This window comes from Dipodomys ordii, unplaced genomic scaffold (assembly GCF_000151885.1).
Source record: "Dipodomys ordii isolate 6190 unplaced genomic scaffold, Dord_2.0 Scaffold119, whole genome shotgun sequence".
In the NCBI taxonomy this organism is placed as follows: Eukaryota; Metazoa; Chordata; class Mammalia; order Rodentia; family Heteromyidae; genus Dipodomys; species Dipodomys ordii.
Window position 1 is genome coordinate 4,500,310 of NW_012267335.1, and position 21,761 is coordinate 4,522,070.

At 44.7% G+C, this 21,761-nt stretch overlaps 1 protein-coding gene across 1 annotated transcript in view; it reads left to right on the top strand.

Moving 5' to 3' along the window:
• The first annotated feature begins 746 nt into the window (after positions 1-746).
• Rnf150 (ring finger protein 150) overlaps positions 747-21,761 on the top strand; it is a 128,522-nt gene continuing 107,507 nt past the window's right edge. The window contains exon 1 of the mRNA XM_013029527.1: positions 747-1,209. Coding sequence (XP_012884981.1) covers positions 747-1,209 — 463 coding nt within the window. The remainder of the gene's footprint in view (positions 1,210-21,761) is intronic.

Consider the following 21,761-nt stretch of genomic DNA (forward strand, 5'->3'; position numbering starts at 1 on the left):
CGGAAAGTTGTCCTCCTGGGGTCCCCCGGGAGCCGTTTTCCTTTTGCGCCCCCAACAGGTTGGGAATCCGCGCGAGGCCCGGCAGGGGTCGCTGCGGCCCGCGAGGCGCGGGGCGCCCGGCGCGCGGAGCCCGGGAGCTTTGACATCACACGAAGCTCCTCCTCGCACCCGCGCGCGCGCACACTCACACACACCGACACGCACGCCCGCGGGCCGCGCTCTCCTCTCGCTCCCCGAGCGCCGTCCCCTCCGACACAAGTGTGTCCCGGCTCCGCCAGGCCCGGAGCGCCTGCCGCCGCGGGAACCCGGGCGGGAGGCGGAGGCGGCGGCGGCGGCCGGGCAACCTGGGCAGCACCCGGGGACTGCGAGCCGCCGACCGCGGCCCGAGGGCCCGTTCCCGGGCGCCGCCTCCCCTATGAGAGCGGGGGCCGCCGGGCGCGGGGCTCCGCACGCCCGGGACGGGGCGTCCCCGGCCTCCCAGCCCCCGGCTCTCGCGGGGAGCGGGATGCAGCCGCCGCGCCAGGGCTGAGCGCGGGACGGGGGACGCGGACCGGGCCGGCGCCGTCCGCCCGCCGGGAGTCGGGTCCTCGGCGGCGGCCCCTCGGGCCCGGCGGGAGTGGAGCGGAGCCCCGAGCCCGCGCCCGCGCCCGCGCGCGAGGCCGGCCGGCCCGGGGTTGTGGGGACGGGGTTCCGGAGCCGGACGGACGCGCGTGGCCGGCGAGGGCGGCCGGCGGAGACAGGTGGCCATGTCTCTCGTGCAGGCGTGCCGCAGCCTGGCTCTCTCAACATGGCTGCTTTCCTTTTGTTTCGTGCATCTGCTGTGCCTGGACTTCACGGTGGCCGAGAAGGAGGAGTGGTACACGGCCTTCGTGAACATCACCTACGCCGAGCCCGGGCCGGGACCCGGGGCGGGCGGCGCGGAGCTGCGCTCGGAGCGCACCGAGTGCGGGCGCTACGGCGAGCACTCGCCCAAGCGCGACGCCCGCGGGGAGGTGGTCATGGCGCGCGCGGCGCACGAGCGCCTGGCCTGCGACCCCGCCACCGCCTTCGCCGCGCCCGCGCACGGCCGGCCCTGGATCGCGCTCATCCCCCGCGGCAACTGCACCTACCGGGACAAGATCCGCACCGCCTTCCTGCAGAACGCCTCGGCCGTGGTCATCTTCAACGTGGGCTCCAGCGCCAACGACACCATCACCATGCCCCACGCAGGTGAGCCGCGCGGGGCGGGGCGGGGCGGGGGGGGGTCCGGCGGGGCCCCGGGCGTGCGAGCTCCCCCCTCCCCGCCACCACCGAGTCCCCTGGGCTGGGTGCTGCGCCTCCGCGGGTCTGGGTACTCCGACCCAGCTAAGTTTTGCTTGGCATCCCCTGGGGGCTGGGAGTGAGCTCGGAGCGGGGGAAGGAGAGGACCGGAGTCACCGGGCTGGGGACCACACCCCCCTCCCGAGGTACAGGCAGGACCCTCCCCCATCCCCCTCCCTCCGTCTTGCCTGGCACCTGCTTGGGACGGGGAGATCCGATGACTTAGCTCCCCGCGCGCGCGCGCGCCCCTCCGCGTGCCCAACCCCCCCCCCCCCGACTCGGGCCTCTCTGTCTGGGTATCCGGACTCGGGGGAGGGTCCTCCGCTAACAGGTTACCTGCCAGTCCACGTTCCAGTGCTGTCCCCCCCCCCGCCCACTCCTGCTGGGTTAAAAGCGGGGTGCTCCACGGGGGGCCTCCACGGAGCCGGCCGGCTGCAAACCCCCGGTGCCCGGGCCTCCAAACTCCACACCACTCTCTTCCAGCGCGCGCTTTATCCGTGCCCGGCGGGAGAGGGTCTGACTGTGCTCTGTTTGGTTGTCTTCTTTCTGGCCAGGATGAGTGGTTTCTCTGACCTCAGGGATCTCAAGTGCAAAGACTAGAGATCCACTGCCACACCCCCAGAATTCAACCAGGTAGCTCTCCGTGTGGCACAGGAGCAGGGTCCCCGGGGCAGAAACAACAGCAGCCTACAAGCTGTGATCCTCCAGGCTTGTCAGCCAGAGCTGACAGAGTTCGCAGCCGAGGCTCCTTGAGTCCTGGAGAAATGTGGGGTGCCTGGGCTCCCAAGTTCCTGAGATGAGTCAAAGCATGACTTTACTTACAAAGCCAGAACATAATAAACAGGTTACTGACATGAAGCGCTACGCTTTGGCAATGTTCTCCTAGGAGACAGGTTTCCATTGTAAGAGAGTTCATGCCGCTTGTTAGGGAAATAGTCAGTGGATTTGCCTCTAGGAAGCAACATCAGCTGTTCTGGTCCAGGATCTCCTTAACCCTAACACAAACAGGTAAGGAGGAAAATTGAGGCTGAGAAAATGCAGGCCCAAAGAGTGCTGCGTGTTCACTGATGAAGGGAAGAGGCAGGTGGAAGTCTTTAAAAAGTTAGAGGACAGTACTTTAGAAGTATTTGACCTGTTTCCTGGAGCCCAACACTTTTCTAGGGGAAAATACTGTATTCTGATCTTGAGTAGGAGGCACACTGGTTGAACTTGATATCCACGAATGTGCGCTATGGAGATGTAGTGCGGGCAGTAAGTGGTGTAAAGTATCTTTACAGTAACCTTTCATATAGAAAAACTGGAGTCAGAGGATGGGGAGGGAGCTGTGCAGTTTTCCATGGATTCAGAAACTCCAAGGTAGTTCGCTGATTGCGGAATTCTTTAAGCAAGAGGTCTTCAGTTTAGCTTCTTTGCTCATGAACTAAGAGGCATTGCTTACCACTGTGTAAAAGAGGTTTTCCAGAACTGCCAGCAGCTTGGATCAATTGGGGGCTTGCCTGTTTTTAAAGAAAGCAAAGCTGATTTTTACACAAAGATGATGCTCCATGAAGACATTGCGAGAGTACAAGGTTTAATAAGAGTTAAAGGCCAAAAATATGTAAGGGAAATTACCTAATATCCAATAAGTCTTTGACTCCAAAAGTATGTTAATGCCGTACCTATTAATAGCTAGGAAACGTTGTTGTTGTTTTAAACATTTCCCCATATTAGTCAAAGACTGCCTTGAACTGCTCATCATGAAGGACATATGTGGATGGGGGCGTGGCAAACCGGTCACTGACTCTGAAATTCTTCCTGAGTCACAGGCAGGGCCAGTACTATTCTGTCAATGTCTTACACTTGTTCCAGAACTTGAAGGCTTTACTTTTTGTAGTTAAAACACGAGTCTACTTCAGGAAAGTACATGTGAGCTGCTCTCCACTCTTCTTGCTCTGTGCCTTTGGAATCTGATCTACCAGGGATCCTGTAGTTATGAATTTTAAATTCAGTTTCCAAGAAGATCTTTGGGGTCATGCCAAGGCTGACATGGCATCTTTTCTCCCATCTAGACAGGGCCTTGGGAACAGGTGGTGTCCCAGTGAGAAGGGGCTGGGTTTTGAGTGATGCAGAGATCTTATTGTAGGTGGGGGTAGGGGGTAGGGGTAGGAGGACAGGGCACATGCGCACTCAGTATCCTGACACTGAAATGATTCCGCACTCACCTTACTTCTGGAAATCTGGAACTCCAATCCAGGTCCTCACCTATGCTAGATAGTATTCTACCTCTGATCCACCCCTTTCCTTCTGTTTTTTAATCTTTTATTCTGCATGAGTGATTCTGGAGTTTCTGCTCCTTCTAAAACTATGGTTTTTTCATTCTCAATGATGCAGATTCACCAGTGATAGACTAGTAATTTGCAAGGACTGACTTTGTTTTGCTCAGCATAACAGTTTCATTAGTGTATAATTTGCATACTCTGCAATTCACTTACTTAAGGTATACAGTCAGAGTGCTTCAGTATCCTGAGTTAAATCTTGCTAATTCTGGAAAAAAAACTTGTGCCAGTAGCAGTTACTCCTCACTATTCACCCTGCACTCAGTCATAGATAGGCATTCTGGAATCTTCCATCTTTAAATAGAAGGAAGATTCCACTCATCTGAGTAGAATCATACAAAGTCTATTGAGGCTGTAGCATGTGTCATCACCAATTCTTTTTAACTGCCAAATAATGTTCCATTGTATGGATGTGTCACATTTTATTCATTAATCAACGGATAGATATTTAGGTTATCTCCACTTTGGGGTTTTTATGAATAATACTGTTAGGAAATTTTTGTACAGATTTTTAGTGTGGATGTTTCTCTGGTATATATTCTAAATATGAATTTCCAGGTTAACCTTTTGAGGACCAAAGTACAGAGTGGTTTCATATTTATACCAGCAGTATATGAGGCTTTCTCCATATCCTCATACACATTTGTTGTGGGTTGTGTTTTTTAGTTTGCTCATCCAAATGTGCATTTCCCTGGTGCCTGGCAACTATTCTTTGACATACTATTCATTGTCTATCAATTCATTTGTCCTTCCCCACATGTCAGCTACTACTTGTGCATTTTACACCAAGATGACTTCTGGTCTGGGAGAGTAGACCAGCAATTTGTATGTTCCTTAAAGAAATAGGAAGGATCACATCTTAATACAAGATGACCAGGGACCAGAGCAAGCAGCTATCCAGAATGTGCAGTAGCTAACATTCGGGTGCCATCTGAGGAAACTGAGGTATTAGAAATTTCTACAGGAAATATAGCCTCTAGAAAAACCACTTGGCTCTATGTCCTGGCTCTGGTACCAGCTCACTGTGTATCTATCTATCTATCTATTTTTGTGCTGGTAATAGCACTTGAACTCAGGGCCTTGAACTATTGCTCTACTTCTGGCTTTTTGGTAGTTTTTATTGGAGATAATAGTCTCACAGACTTTCCTGCAGGGCTGGCTTCGATCTGAGATCCTCAGATCTTAGACTCCTGAGTATTTAGGATTAGAGGTATGAGCCATCAGCATCCAGCTGATATCTTTAAGCAACCCATTCAACCCTTCAGAGAATGAAGTCTTCTTAGTTGTAAGATGAGGTATAATGGTATCTGTGAGTCTCTTATGTATGTCCATAACTGCTGAGTATTGAGTCAATCCTTGTTTCTTAGCCTGTCTTCACCTTTATAAAATATGAAGTTTGGATTCATTAGTCTCTAAGAAATGTTGGAATTCTAAAATGTATTCCTTTGTGTTTAAAAAAAACTGAACATATCTACTGTAGGTCAAATTTTAGACTTATGTTGATAAAATCCTGCTCCAGTGGGCCTGCCTGCCTGCCTGCCTGCCTGCCTGCCTGCCCGCCCACCCGCCTGCCCACCTGCCTCCCTGCCTGCCTGCCTGCCTGCCTGCCTGCCTGCCTGCCTGCCTGCCTGCCTGCCTCCCTCCCTGCCTGCCCGCCTGCCCGCCTGCCCACCTGTCTACCTGTCTCCCTGCCTGCCTGCCTGCCTGCCTGCCTGCCTGCCTGCCTGCTTGTAGAAGCAGCAGGCCCTCCAGTTGGCCAAAGTCCTTGACTTCTTTTTTTTCATCAGTAGAGACTGAACTCAGGGCTCTGGGCTTGCTGAGAGAACAAACATCCTACCATTTGACCTATGTCCCCACCTTTTGTTTTTATTTTGCTTTTGAGGCAGGATCTCTACTTCCCAGGCTGGTTTCTAACTTGTGATCCTTTCGCCTAAGTCTGCAGACTCTGAAATTATAGGTCCCTTCCTTCCCCCAACACTTTTTAAGCCTTCTATTATTACATTATTTAAAAAAAACAAAACCAAACATTTCTTAACAGCCTCAGTTTCCACTTCATTTTTCTCCTGAGACACACAAAGCAACGGTCACGGATGTTTGCTCTTCATCTTTCATGCCAAGCAGTTTCACTTTCCTCTCTTCAGTGTGCACGTATGTGTGTACTTGTTTATTTTCCACGAAACCCTAACTTTTCACCTGACTCTATGTGGACAAACAGCTACCCAGCAGCCAGAATTCCCGCCTCCGTTAATAAGAGCCATCATTGTATGTTTAGATGATATTCCTGCAGTGGAACTGAATCTTTATAGATGTTTCACTTGCCAAACCTAGCTCAAGTGGTGGAGTGCTTGTCTGGCAAGCTCAAGGCCAGGAATGGCTCAGCAGGATCAGATGGTAGTTCTGTTTTTAGTGCTTTAAGGAATCTCCTTTCTAATGTCTATAGTGCCTATAGTAATTTACCTTCCCATAAATACTGATATTGGTTCTTTCTTCCCATGATGCTCACCCACATTTGTTATTTTCTTGATGTTTATCATTCTGAGGGAGGAGAGATTGAATCCCAGTGTCATTTTAACTTTTCATTTCCTTTATGGCTGAAGCATTGCAAATTTCTTCACGTATTTATTAGTCATTTGTATTTCTACTGCAGAGAATTGTATGGTCAATTCATCTGTCCATTTACTAACAGGATTAGTGGTTCTTTTGCTGTTTTATGTCTTGGGCTCTTTGAATATCCTGGGTGTTAATTTTGTGTCTGTTGACTAGGTGGTAGAGACTTTCTCTTGCTCTGTGGGTTGTCTGTTTATTCTGATCATCATTTCTTTTGGTGTGCAGAAGCTTTAATGCAGCCCTATTTGTTAGTTCTTGCTCTTATTTCCTGAGCTATTAGAGTCCGACTCAACGACTACTCACTGTCTGCATTTGTATCTTCCAAGATTTCCCTGTTATCCTGTAGTAGTCTCAAAGTTTCAGGTTGTACCTTAAGATCTTTGGCCTGTTTTGATTTCAATTTTGTACAAGTTGAAAGATGAGCATCCACTTTCAGTCTTCCATATAATATGGAGTTCTAGCTTTCCCAACACCATTTGTTGAAGAGACCATCTTTTCTCCTAAGTGCGTGGCACGTGTGTCAAGAATCAGATGGCTGTGGCTGTGGGTGTTTATTTCAGCTTTTCGATTCCATCCCATTGGTCTCCATGTCTGTGGGAAATCTTGAGCTGCTTTGGTTACTCTAGCTTGGCCTATTTTTGATGCATGGTGATGGGAGAAGAACATTCGGCATGCATCGTTTGTTAGGCCTATTTTTATATTATATGCCAATATGACTTTTAAACAGACTACAGAAATCATTTGGAACTAAATAGATGGCTCATTTCTATCCTTTCTGGGGAGAGAGGTATAATGAGCATACATATTAGGTAAGGTTTTCTGAAGAGGTTTGGTTTCTTAACCAGTCCAACATGATGTTTACTCACTTATGCACTAACTTATGCACTAACAACAAGGAAAAGACTTGAGGGTTTGGGCAAGCGTTGTCAGTAGACACACACACACATGCCGTTTTTACCTGTTAACTCATCACCCCACCCCCAGTCTCCACTTTCTCTAAAAGCTATTAATCTGACTATTGCATAGCCCTGAAGTGACTAAATCTATATCAGAAATGTAATTGCAAATGCCCAAAGGACGTGGAAGAGAAGGGATGATTTTCCTCCATTTCCCAGGATGTTCTTCCTCCCAGAGGTCCACAGAGCCCGTGGCTTCTTCAGCACCTCTATGTCATGACTTTCCACACCCATGCTCCTGTCAACAGCTCCCCCCCCCCATCTCCTCCTCCCCTGAGTAACTTCTCCTGTAGTATCCTTTGTGGCTCCTCCCTCCAGGATGAAGTCCCACAAGAGCAGAGGTTTTAGGCATGTTTCCTCTCATGACTAAGTTCTTCAAGCTGACGGGAGTCCTGGCAGGTGAGAAGTACTTACTAAATATTATTAAAGACCTTGGAAAGATGGGCTCCATGGGCACGCTCATCTCTAATTTCATAGAAGAATAAACTTATCTGACATTCCCTTTCTGAGTTTGTGGCCTCTATAAATGAAGTGGGTGAGTTTTTATTTGAGTCTCCATTACAAATGTGTGATTCCGTTTCATAGAATGTGGAGGAAGTTGTTGCCTGGTTCATGTCACGCAAAAAAAGATAAACTGGTAGTCCATTGAAGAACTTTTTAAAAAAGTTTCAAACTTTGTAATCAAATACAGTTGTGTTTATTGTCTTGTAGCTCACTATATACAATTTTTAGAAATGTTCTCCTTTTAAATGAAATGCATATGGCATCTAGATTAATTTGAAAATACAGAACATTTGAAAAGGAAGATGAAGGTAATTAAAAACCATTCACAAACTAACTTACTCTGTGTATTTACTCATTTCACTATGTGAAATATGTACTGTTACCAAATTGGGGCTGTATTGTATGTATGTGTATTTCTGTAGCTTTTTAAAACTTAATGGTACATTTTGAAGTTTTCATAACGTTCCCATGATATTTTTTCTTTTATGTAAACAACACTGCAGTAAACATTCTTTTATAGATAAACATGAATTCATCCTCATGATGACCTTCTTAGGTCACGTTTGAGAACATGGGGTGAGTAAAGGTTAATGGTGTAGCTGCGGAGCAGTTCTTTGGGAGTGTATGTTTTGTTTCATAGCCTATTAGAGAAGTCTTTGTGTGCCTGCTCACTCACTCACTCACTCTTGTGGTGCTCCTTTGATGGAGAGAATCCATCTGTCTGCTGGTTCCTAGAGACAAGGCCGCCCCTTTTGCTAGTGAGGGCTCTGTCTCAACTCTTCAGCATCACTCTGATGCAAGCTAGACTAGTTTGGCAGCTAATGCAAGCCATAGAGTGTGGAGAGTCAGAAGCCAGGACTCCTGGGCTTGAGAACTGTCAGGATTATGGCTGTGACCCCTCCTCCCACATCCTGATGTCTGGAGGACGGAAGCGCGGGTTTCTGTTGAGATCTGTTGGCAGCTCACTTCCTCCTCTCTACTGGTGAGCCAGGAGAGGCTCCTGGAGGGGATCTTGGTTTAGACGAGTGATTCTCCACCCTGATTTCACATTGGTCTTCCTGCAGAGAGTGAGCAGCCTGGGAGGTAGAAAGAGGAAGGCTGTGCTTTCCTGAAGGCTGGAGTGTGGAGACTCGGTTGATAGCTACTACCCTGGATGTATTGAAAGTCCCTCAAGTTCTTTCTTATCATTACTCAATATTCTTACAAAAAAAACATGTATCTGAAAACATTTTTAATAGGGATAGGGAATTCTTTAATTAATAGGGAATTTTAAAAATAGGGATAGTGAATTTTTAACAGGGAATACACTCATGTAGTTCAACCTCCTTCCTCCAAATACAAGGAGTCTGTGCAAACTTACCTTCTATTTTATTCCCGCCCCTCTCCAGGTAACATCTGTGGTCAGTTTGTAACCACTTGAGTGTGTTTACTTGCTTATTAGAGTAATACAAAACACATGATGTTTCCACACATATATATTTAATAAAATAGAAATTAGGTTAAGTGTATCTCAAGAAGCCATCATTTCTTTCTGATGAAATCATTCAAAATCTTGTTTCCTATCTTTCTGAGACACACAGCACATGACTGTTAGGGATCATCACTCCACAGAAATTCTTCTTCCCACCAAACTGTAGCTCGTCAATAACACACGATATCCTCCCTCCACCTACTCCCTGCTATTCTCTCTCATGAGCTTTTATCACTTGGTTCTTCCTTACAAAGTAGGGATGCTGAATCTGACTGGCGCCATCTTGGCTACGTGGTGGTGTATGATAGGATATTGGGTTTAACTGACGCCATCTTATCTCCATGGTGGAGGCAGGGAAGTCCCACTACCCAGTTGGCTAATTGGTGATAAGAGTCTCTCAGACTTGCCTGCCCAGGCTGGCTTCAAACCCACATCCTCAGATCATCACCTCCTGAATAGCTAGAATGACAGGCATGAGCCAGCAGTGCCCACCTTGCCCTTGTCTTTCAGTCTTAAGAGAGTGGCGTACCACGTTGTCTTTATCAAACAGGTTGGCCTTATTCAGTTTAAGAGGCAGAATCAGGTAATAGAGGGCTCTGGGACACTATTGCCCTGATATGGTCATACGCCCAGGGAGACATGGAGCAACAGAGGGCTGAACACAGAAGCCTCAGGTCATTTGACTGGTGGGGGCGAGATTCCAACATTCTCAGAGGTGAAGGACTGTAGACAAGGAGCCATCAACAAACACAGCCCTTGATGAACACAGGGATCTGGGAGCTTCAGACCCACGCCTGAATTCCTCTCCCGTAAGAGGAAACGCGTGCTTCGTCTATCGTGATGTGGGAAGTTCCTATGCTATGTAGTGCAGTAAAGAGGAAGTCCTGAGCAGTTAGTAGGCATACGCTGTAATGACTGAAAAGAGACTTAATCTGAATCCCATCACTTTGTACCACCAGCACTGATTGTGATCTCTGGCCTGGACGGCCTCTCTCACATCCAGCTAACGGCTGGCTTTTATTCTGGTCCATTTTAATCTGTATCCCAGCCAGCAACATGTGCTGGTGACAGAAACCTGTTCATTGATAAACAGCACAGGTTTCTTGAGTGGGCGACCATGCTTGGTGACATTAGCTAATTGTTATGATTAATGGCGGCCCATTCTGATGCCCATCACCTGCTGAGAGATACCTAACTCTGAAAAGGAGTGTTTAGGAGAAGCCATCAACACCTCTAAGTCTCACCTTGCTGTATATCAAGGCCCACCTCAGGGAAGAAGTGCCCCTCTCCCCCAGTCCACCCAATCACAGGGCTCTGCTCAAGAAAGCACATAGTGATGCTCTTCCACAATCGAAGTGTTACCCATTAAAAAGTCCTTGTCTTTCCTCATCCCCTTGACCTTTTGGAATGTCTTTAAAACCTCTTCATCCAATTAAAACTAGATTCTTTTAAATTAGAGAGTCTAGTTTTTAATAGCGCCAAGTGGTTCTTATCAACTTGGCTTCCTGCTATCCAATTTCCTCTCTTTCCATGAGATAGTCTATAGAGTATTTGCATATCTCACACAAGGTCTTCTATGTTTATGTTTATTTAGCCATAGTGTGGAAAACACATTGTATTATAGGCAAGAGGGGTGGGGGAAAAGGCAGTTTTCTTTAGGGAAATACATTAGAATTTGTTTTGAACCACAGCATAGCTATGAACCTGCTCTACAGTTTTTGCATGTAGTCTTTGAAAGATTGGCACATAATTACTATAGGATAGTTTATGACATCTGGAACAAGTGGTATTTTGATATTAAAGTGAAATTTGTGAATAGGTGAAAATATTGGAGCAGGCCATGCTGTCACTATTACGGCAGAACAATTGGAGTTCATTTATTCACGAAAACACATTCTGTTGTGTTTCCTGTATGCAGTTCACATTTATCACTGGAACAATGGAAATGAAAACAGAAAAACACACTGTTGGAACATTGGCCCTTACTGATTTATTGGGTAACTGAACTGGAGCATTGCACTGTGAAGGAACAATAGTGCCGAATTGCTCCACAGTTCGGTGGCCACCATATTGCTAAAGAAGGGAAAGTGCCTGGGGAGTTAGTGTCATTGAGCATTCATTCCTTGGTCACATGCTTCTGGGTGAGTTTCAGTGAAGAATAGGACTTTCTGGTTCGATGTACACATTACCCTAGAGAGCAGGAAGCTTGAATGTGATATTCTCTCAGTGCTATGTCATTTGTAAACATGAAGTTTGCAGTGAAAATTCTCCAGACCAAGAAAAACCCAAGATAGAAGGATTCTTGAATCATCCAAACAGTGTCAGTTCAGTTGCCACGGTGTTGGGCTCAGTGTCCTGGGTTCACAGACCAGCCGATGGATATGACCTATGCCCCTCCACCTGACTGTGACTGCTATCTAAGCAACCTACTGACAGAGTCTAATGCAGATCATGCTTCCATGCAGATCATGCATGAGCTCGGGGCCCTGTAGCCATCCTGGCACTGACTTTTTAAGGCCCAGAGCCTGTGTAGCTCTTGAGCGAGATGACTGATGAGAAGTGGGGAGCCCAGCTGTCAGCAGCCCCTCTATGAGGGATACACTGGGCATTCTAATAGCCATAGAGCTCACTGACAATGGACACAGACTGGCCATCCTAGCAACCACAGAGTTCATCAGTGAGGGACAAAATGGCCATTCCCACAGCTCTTCTTTTCACTCAATCTTACCTTCCCTTGAGTGACCACATTCCTGATGGAAATTTATATCCTTAATACAAATAATCCATTATCCATTGGAGCAACAAACTCAGCAAATCCATGCTGGATAGAATACATGATTACAAGGGAAAGAACTGTTCATTCTGAGTACTCAAATGCTCAAGGTGGTATGCTGGGGTCCTACCTAGCAAGCTTGCTCCAAGTCATAAACTTATAGCAAACGCAAAACTGGGATTTGTAGACCAGAGAGCTATGTACGTTTCAACTAGATCATGAGGTATGTAGCTTTAAATTTTTTAATTTCTGTTAATTATGTGAGGAAAGAAAGACATTTCCTCACAGCTAATCAACTGTCTAGAAATAGTTTCCCACAAAAATCAGGTAACTTAGTATTAAATTTATTGTATATTTGCACAATGCAATTCTTTTGTAGAACAAGGAATATTTCTAATTGAGTAACGTGTAAATTATTGTGGATTTAATTATTACACAAGTCAAATTCATCCCTTCTGCAGCAGTCTTTGATGTATTATAGTCTCTGTCTATGTGTTTTTGCTTAAAGGATAGTTCTGGAATGATTTATTTTTGTTAATAAAAATAATGGTGTTCCTAGAGAATTGAGTCAGGATCTTGCCTGCTAATGCAGTTCATGCAAATTTATACCTGTAAATGTTAATTTTAGTTTTATACATAAATCATTCTCATTATATTCTCCTGCTGTGGTTTCCCTAAAATTGTAGATTGCTACTCACATGTGCAAAACAACTTGAGAAATATTTTTTCATGATAAAAATAGGAGTGATATCATTACTATCAGAGAATTAAAAGCATGCACATGTATTGAAAGCATGTAGTTTAGAAATTTAATGGGATTTGGGTAACGCCTGATTTGTGTATAGCCACAGAGCACTTTTATTTGCTCATTAAATGGCTACATCCTTGATTTTAAATAAGACTTTTTTGTACTTGTGATTCCTCAATAACTCATTTTGTTTACTTTATCAGTCCTTGTATTGCTTATTTGGATGTAACTTCTGGTTTCTGTATGCATGTAGAGAAAACATACCACAACGTTGATGTACCTGGTATCAGTTGCAAGAAGCACCATGCAATATTTCTCTAAGTTCATTGTGAGAATTACGGGGAGTTCTACCTAGATTATTATTCAATATACAGCTGTACAATGTTGATAATGCACTGGTACACAATCTAGAAGCCCTGTGTCCCTTACAATGGAGAGGTATGCAATTCATTGAAATAGAGCACAGTACTAATTAGAAAATGTAAGATGATCGTCGAAAGCATACTGGTTCTACACAGATTATAAGAGAATATCCCCCTTGCGATTTAGAAGAGCTATGAAGAAGACTGTTTTCCACCTCTGGGTTGGCAGCAGACAAGGGTGCTACAGAGAAGTGAGCTATTTTTGGAGAGAGTGCTTTCACACCATTCCTCCGTGAATGTTATGCCAAAGAGGGGACAACAGCATCTCCCTGTGGGGTTATCCGTGGGAGGAGGAGCTGGAGCAAGCTCATAAAATACGAACTGTGCACACCGTCATCGAATTGTAGTTGGTGCACTGGGATTTTTCAAGACGACCAGAAGATCTGAAAGAACAGACCTGGCACATTCTCTGCTTTTGCTTTGGCATGGGAGAGTGACATTTTAGTGCTTTAACAGAAGAAATAAATATATGCCCTGTTTGAATAGGTGCATGGTTAGCTTATTAAAATGATGTGATCTTTTCCGGTTTCCTTGTGAGTTATTCATCTGGAAAAGAGGATGTACCTAAAATGCTCTATCCTTGCAAGTCCATGGGGCATGGGAGTTTGATGAACAGATGATATAGCTGAACTCACAGCCATGCACCTGCATAATCATTGTCACATGAGACCTCTGCATTCAAAAGCAAAGCATGCTGTCGTTTATCAGTAGCCCTGTCATTTAGATGAGTTGAGTTCAGCCCATAGAGAGCCCTTAGCATGAATGTATCCTGTAGACCCGGAGCTGCCACTCACAGTGTGAGTCAGTGAGGGACAGTGGCAGCCTGAGGTGGCCAGCGACCGCCAACAACAGCCCCAGACTTTATAAACCCAGGCCACACCGGCCGCACTGACCTCATGAAAAGTGAATATCCTCTGAGAGCAAATTAACCTTAGCTTACTGGGCCCCCTTTTCCTTTATAAACTTTGTCTTGAATCCTTAACTCTTTTATAGTAAGTGTACCTTAAAACATAAATACATTGTGCAGCTATAAAAATAGTCTTTCTATCCTTCTTCAGTAAGCTTTTCTCTGGGTAATTATTTTTAACTTTTAAGACATTTTTTGGTTAAAAAAAGAATACACAGCCGGGCACTAGTGACTCATGCCTGTAACCCTAGCTACTCAGGAGGCTGAAATCTGAGGGTCACAGTTCAAAGCCAGCCCAGGCAAAAAGTCTGTGAAACTCCTGTCTTCAATTAACCACTGGAAAACCAGAGGTGGAGCTATGGCACTAGCCTTGAGTGAAAAAGCTCAGGCGCAGCACTCAGGTCCTGAGTTCATGCCCTGGGTTCAGCACAAAAAGAAGAAGGAGAGGAGGAAGAGGACGAGGGGGAAGAGGACTAGTGGGAAGAGGAGGGGGAAGAAGAGGAGGGGGAAGAGGAGGAGGAGGAGGGGAAGGGGAAGGAAGGAAGGAAAGGAGGGAGGGAGGAGAAGGAAGGCAGGCAGGAAGGAAGGAAGGAAGGAAGGAAAAAAAGATGACACACAGGAACATGAGGTCAGTACTACCATATATCCCATTGTGAGGTCTTCCTGGTTGTACATACATGAAGCCAGTGTGTCTTCATGATGTTCAATGGTGATGTCATGGAGATTTCCATGATTATAACAGTCTTCTGAAATCCTTCCTGAGAAACCAGTTCATTCTTTCGTTTTCTAGAATTAGAAGGAGCACATTCTAAAATCACAATAAAAGTATAGTAAGTATATTAGCCAGTAACAGTTGTTTATTATCGCTATCATGTATTAGACATACTTGCATTGTGATGCTTGTATATGACTTGGCAATGCAGTGGGTTTGTTTGTACAAGTGTCACCACAAACGTGTAATTTATGTGTTGTGTTTTGAAGGCTACACTGTTGCCAGGCAATAGGAATATTTTTAGCTCCATTATAATCTTATGGGACCACTGTTGTATATACAGTCTGTTATTGACTACAATGTTGTTATTTGGCACATGGCTAGACTTGGAGTAGACAATAGAAAGGTTCTTTCTCTAATTATCATGCTGGCCCCTGGATTTGCAAGTTTTCTGTTGATTTTTCTAAGGGAAAATACTGTCAGTCAAGTAGACAAGGTTAGAGACATTCTTTAACTCACAAATCAAGAGTTTAAATCAAATCTTTTAGTCCACCAATGTCTTTATTCCTCCTTATCTAGAAATATGAATTTGGTCCTGTCATTGTGAATTCTGGCGTTTAACCTTTAGGAAAAGCTTGAATAATGTTTGTGTGGATTATACAGATTTAGGAGACTCTAAATTTAATTTAACCATTTTCAGCCATCTGCATGCAGGTGAGATTATGAAAATGAGTACAGAATCTGTTCATATTAATATTTGGATGCCAGATCGAATCATGGCAAAGATGAGCAATACCTGGCACCTTCAACAGTGGTATATGTTTGTGTGTGTGTGTGTGTGTGTGTGTTAGAGAGACAGACAGACAGAGACAGAGACAGAGAGACAGAGACAGACAGAGGCTGATCCATCACTTAGTTTCTATTCAGGCCTGACTTCAACTTTTACAAACTTGGTACTTTGGAATCTTAACTCTTTGAGTGATATACTGGCCTATCAGTTCTTTTTTTATTGGCAAAGGAAAGTTGTCCATTTGGGCTCTTGTGATGACTGCAACCATTGGATCTGGAAACAGGTAATGGGAACTAGATGAACTGTTGTTCATAGCCGGTGTGTGGAAGGCTTCTGTGAAGGGAGGCAGTCTTTTTCCCAATCCTGAATGAGGCATTCTTTATTTTTGGTATTTTTTATTGTAAATATACTGTACAGAGGGGTTACATTTACATGAGTAAGGTAATGAGTCCATTTCCTACCTAGCATTGTTACCCCCTCCTTTGTTTTTTCCCTACCATCCCTTCCCATGTTCAACATAGTGTCTTGTACATCTCATTGTTACAATGGGTCAACCTGTATCCTTATTTCAGCATTTTGTTATTTCCCTTCCCCTCCCCAAATTAGAAAAATGTATATACAAGATACAGGGCACCAGAATCAAATACAGTGAAAACAGGGGTTACACCATGGGGAAGGACATACAAACGAAACAAAAAAAATCACATAGTACATTATATATACATTAAAAACAACAGCAAGAAATATAAAAATGCTTGTGTCTCTATCTTGGGGCTCATTTTGCTTAGAATCATCTTATCTGGTCATATGTCCATAGCTTTTGACCTTTTCTGCTTGTCCTTGACTTATACTAGTTACTGCAAATAAGGGAAACCATGGGACCTATGTTTCTTTGGGTCTGATTTAACTCACTTAATATAATTGCAAAAAAGCTATCCAAAGGTGCAATGTAGTCATTGGAGCTTTGCAATCTCTTCATTAAGAGATTGCTTTCCTCACAGAATGCATTCATTTGCATTTTGTAGCTCCTCTGCTGTTGGCTGCTACTTTGTTCTGACTGCCATCCCCCGCCCCCCCACACTTAACATTGTTGAGCAGGACTCAAAATGGATAAAAAGAAACAGGTTTCTGTGCTAACATGCTGCAGAAAGCCCTTGAGAATGTGGCTCCCAGCCATTGATTATGCCCCATGCTCATGTAACACTGATTGGCAGAAACCTTGGAATTTTGCTGCTGACCTCTGACCTACAATTGTAGGCATCTCCAAATTCATCATGTCTCCAAGCAGCCACGACTGAAGTTCTCACTGGGCTGGGGGGGGGGTGGAGGAGGAGGGTGATCTGCACAAACCAAGAAACCGTGACCGTCACTCCCTTCCCCGACGCCCTCAAACCTCCTTACCTGTGGGCTGCCTTTATACAACCACTCCATGAAGGACTTCCGAACTAAGCACTGTGCTTCTGGTCAATTAATTCATCCTGACTCAGAAATAAAGCAGACTGCCTTTTCCTTTAATAGAAATTAAGTAGGTGTTCCCTAGACCTTTATGCTTAGAGTTTTGTGCAAACAAAATAATCCTAGTAGCTGCAGGAACAGAACCTCATGTCTCAAACATGCTCACGAGGTGTCCAGATTCCCTACAAGTAGATTAAATCAATTGCGTTGCCACCTGTCTTACTGACCTTTTGTAATGGCTGTTTTTCTAATTACAGCTCAAAAAAATTGTAGAGGCTTAAATAACACTTGAAACAAATGAAGCAGAGAAAAAAATTGCAATTCAACACAGGTAATATGGGTTGCTACTGCCTTGTGGCTTTTGTTTTATTACATACACACATGTATGTGATATGAAAGCTGTGGATTTAGGTGACTACTACCCAGGGATGGATGTTTTCTCTATTCTGTAAAAGAATGTTGTCATGACCGTGCAAAATCTCCCTTGCCACCCAGTGGCTGGCTAGCAGGATAATTATTACTGCTGCCAGAAGGTTTGCTAATAGAAGCTAGTTCTAGTTTTGTCTTCTGGTTTTTCTTTATTATCCTAGTTTAGGCTGGACTGGTCAGCTAATAAGGAGAGCTTTTGCAACTCACAGATAATGTTCAGGGGGTCTTTCATGACGGCACAGGCATTTTCTTGGAGTGAAGGGTGTGGATTTACCTGGGGAAAGGTGTAGCAGATGGGCTACGCATTGTCTAGCAGGAGTAAGCAGCATCCACCCTGTGGGCCATATAAAGCTCACAAAATTATTCGCTCTGGTTCTACCAAGGTGACCACGGGCAGGACTCAAAATTCAACAAACAGGACCTTTTTTCCTAGCCACATAAACATCCATGCAAGCATACATCACACACCCAAAGCCTGTGGCAGTAAAAAGCTTTCCTCTTCCAGTTAGAGCCATAGGAATGCGGTTGACAAAACCTACCCAGCCAAGGAGTCGGGCTGCACTTGTTCCAGGAGAGGAAGGGTATTTCATTGGCATCTTTATTCTGAATGTATCCGAGAGAATGAGTGTGGGAGAGAAGGAAAGGCTGTGGGACCTGTGACCACCCTGTCTGCTCCGGACTCTCACTCAGTCATGCCCAGGAAAGAGTCTCCATGCATCCTTACATGGAACCCAAATCAGTGATTCTTAGTTGTTCAGTTTTTACTTTCAGTTGCTTCGTTATTTACGTTGCCCAGAACAGCTGCTCAGTAAAACCGAGTGCAGTCACTGTGGGATGTCTGCAGGAATCTTGTCCACAGCGGCGTTCCTTCCTTATGAATTCCCAGCAGGCCTCAGTGATGAAGAACAGGCCAGCCAGGGACACAGTGGTTTATGGGTAGGGCTGCGCTTGTTCCTGAATGCTACTTCTTACCTGAGATTTCAGATGTCTGGGGGTGAATGTGACTTCATCAACTTCTCTATTAATAGGCAGATTGCAATGATGCCGCTGCTTCTGTGTTGTGTTAAGAAAGATGGAAGGTGGCAAACTGGGTATTTATACCAAAAGGTGAACCTGTTAATGACCTATAGGAAAGGAACACATTGATCTGGGAGTGAGTATTCAGTATATGGATTATTGCTTTCCCCTGATTCCTAATATTCTGTGCCTTTTGCCATTGCAGTTTTTTAGAAAGGGGAAGGATGCAGTGAAATTCCAATCAATATTGCTAATATCCCTGGTAGAAGTGGTAGGTATATAAAAGACTCAAGTGTGCTTTATTTATACATCTTCTGTGAATGTGCAAGCAAGGCTGATCATAAGTACATTTACTACCCAAGCATGGGATGTTCTTCACTGGTAAATCCCAGGTTAGATATTGCTGAGGCTGAGGAAGTATCATAACAGGGAATGGCCCAATTGAATTATCTTTCAGTATTGACTGCATTATATTGGAGTGGCCAACAGAGAATGCCTGAACATTCCTGATGCCATTACTTATCAATAATAGATATACAGTAACTATGATGAGATATTTTGTTTTGTTGTCATTTCGGGATATGATACAAGAAAGACTATTGTTTTTTTCCATTAGTGAAAAAAACAAACAACAAAACTTAAGAATCCATTCCAGGGTTTCATCTCCAAGCAGAGATAAAAATCTCTCATTTCATTCTTCCAAGAAAGACTTGGAATTTCTTTCTGGGAAATTACTGCTTCTCTTAAGAAGTTTTCCAAATATGAATCATGTTGATAAATTTATAAAGACTGGAACACAAATCAACACTGAGTTACATAAACATCATTTAGGCAAAGGAGTAAAATTCAGGTATCAGTTAGCTGTTCATAGTCCTTTGGGGTTTAGATTACATTGATGCTAGTTTTGTTTTGTTTTTTCCCTAGAGCATACAAAAGTTCAACTACTTCTTTGTGACTTCTGAGGGGGGTGGATACTGGGGATTGAACTCAAGAGATTTTGCTTGCTGGGCAAGTGCTCTACCGCTTGAGCTATAACCTCAGTCTTTTTGCTTTGAATTTGTTTTCAGATGGGGTCTCTCATATTTTTTACATGGACCATCCTTGGACCACAATCTTCTCATCTCCACCTACCAAATAACTGGAATTAGATTCAGGCACCACATCTCCCAGCACCTCTATACTTAAAAAATAAAAACTTTCCAAAGGGCTCGTATCTTCATGGTTCTCACGAGACCTTGATGATACCACATTCAGTTGTCATTAAACTAAATCTAGCTAGGTTCCTGATACAGGTGCTTGCATACCTCTGAAACACACACACACAACACACACACACACACACACACACACGCACATGTGCAGCCACATGAAGTCTTATTCTAATGCAGAAAGTTTTTACTGAAAACCTGACAGGTAATATCAGATACTGTATTGCTTAATATTGCATTTAAGATACATAATTTTTCTCTCAAGATTTTTTTTTTAGCTTTGGCAATGTGGGTGGCACATCCTGTTCTTTGTCATCCGTCCTGTCACTCTGGTATCTCTGGTCTCTGATTTTTCCATCTGCTCCTTTGAAACAGTTACTACCTCTAAAGTCAAAATGATCTCTGCTCACCTTCTACCGCCTTTTCAAAAAATCTGCTTACCAGCCCACTTGCCTTCATTTAAAAAAAATTTTTTTTTGGGTGGGAGAGATAGTATTGAAGTGAATTCTCTGTGATGATTTAGAGAGAGTTTAACAACTGGTCAACATAGTTTTAGTCTTTATTCCCTGCAGAGTTAAATCTTGACCAAACCCCCTTCCCTGGAGTGTCTCTCTTGCTTCTCCTTAAATCATGTTCCTCTCCTGCTTTGTTCCCCAGTCTGAGTGGTTTTCTCCCTGAAGCTCTAGAAGCTGTGGAACATTGTTAGCTTCTCTCTTCTGCCCCGGTCAAAGACATGTCCTGCTTTTAGACTAATCCTAGCTCCAGCTCTTTGGAAAGTCATATTTTCGTCTTTGTCATACCAGCCAATATAAAGTGTGGCTCATATGAAACATACTGAAATTATAAGGAATAAATAATTAGGATTCATTTTTAGTATAGCTATAAAGGAGAGGCCAAAACGATGTTGGGGACACAGGAGAAAATCTCAAACAGCCACTTATGGGGTTGGGGGATGAGCCAAGTAATTACAGAACAGATTTCTGAAGGAAGCTAAAAGCACTCCATACTTGTGATCGTTTAAAACAAGAGGAAGAATAGACGTCCTTCTAGGAGCATTCTGTGTTGGCTGAGGAGAATGGGCCAGAAACCCAATCATCACCTTTAATGTTTCTAATCTTGACTTTCATGTCTGCCTAGTCCTGTGAGGAAGGGAAATGGGGTCCAAGTTGCTTTCCGCTAGTAGGAGAGAAGCGTGCAGGACATGCGTAAGGTCAGCGGCTTTGGATAGACACACACCTGGACTTGTCACTGGTGCTTACGTGGGTAGCACTGCTCTGTACATGGTGGACCCAAACAGTTTAGGTATTGATAAACCTGCACTTCTCTCATCTGAGAGACAAGGAAACTGAGGTTCAAAGTGGCATCTCAGTGAGTGGGAGAGCCTGGGCCAGCACTCGGAGTATACAGTGGTGCCTCCTGTACAGCAGCTGCCCTGCAGTTGGGCATGGTGGCAGGGAGCTCACGCCTGTAATCCCAGCCACTCGGCAGGCTGAGATCTGACAATCTTGCTTCCAAGCCGACTGTTGCTATTTAATCTGCTAGTAAAATGAAATAGCGCACTGTACTTTAGGTGCTTAAAATCCATTTCATAGTTCCATAGAGCTCATTTCTTTTTGCAGTGGTACATGTTAATTGTGCTGAATCGTGACCTCTTGTGGTTTTGTCCATGTACAGAAGGTACTTTGGCAGTATTTATCCCCGTGTCCCACACCTGTGTAGGCTCTCTCTACACTTAGATAGAGGCTTTGACTATTGACCATTCCTAAAAGTATGCAGGAAGAAAGTATAAGCAAAGCAAGCTGACCTTCTCTAACCGTTTTCCGAGAATCTGGCACTTCTGAATCACTTTTCAGTGGTGGCCTCTGTGTCTGTGCCCTGAGGTCACCTGCTGCTTCTTCGGGAGCTCTGAGAACAGAGCTTCTCATCAGAGCTCTGCTCAGCCAGCCGCCTGTTTCTTCTTTATTTCTAGGCCACCGACACCTATTCTGTGAGATTCAATGCTGACATTTTCATGATCCTAAATAAGGCATGAAGATGCTACCACAGGATAGTCATAGCCCCAGTTCTTCCTGGGGTGGTTGTTAAGTGGTTTTCTGGCTGGAGCATTTCAAGGTGGTACAAGCTGTGACAACCACATGACAAGTGTCA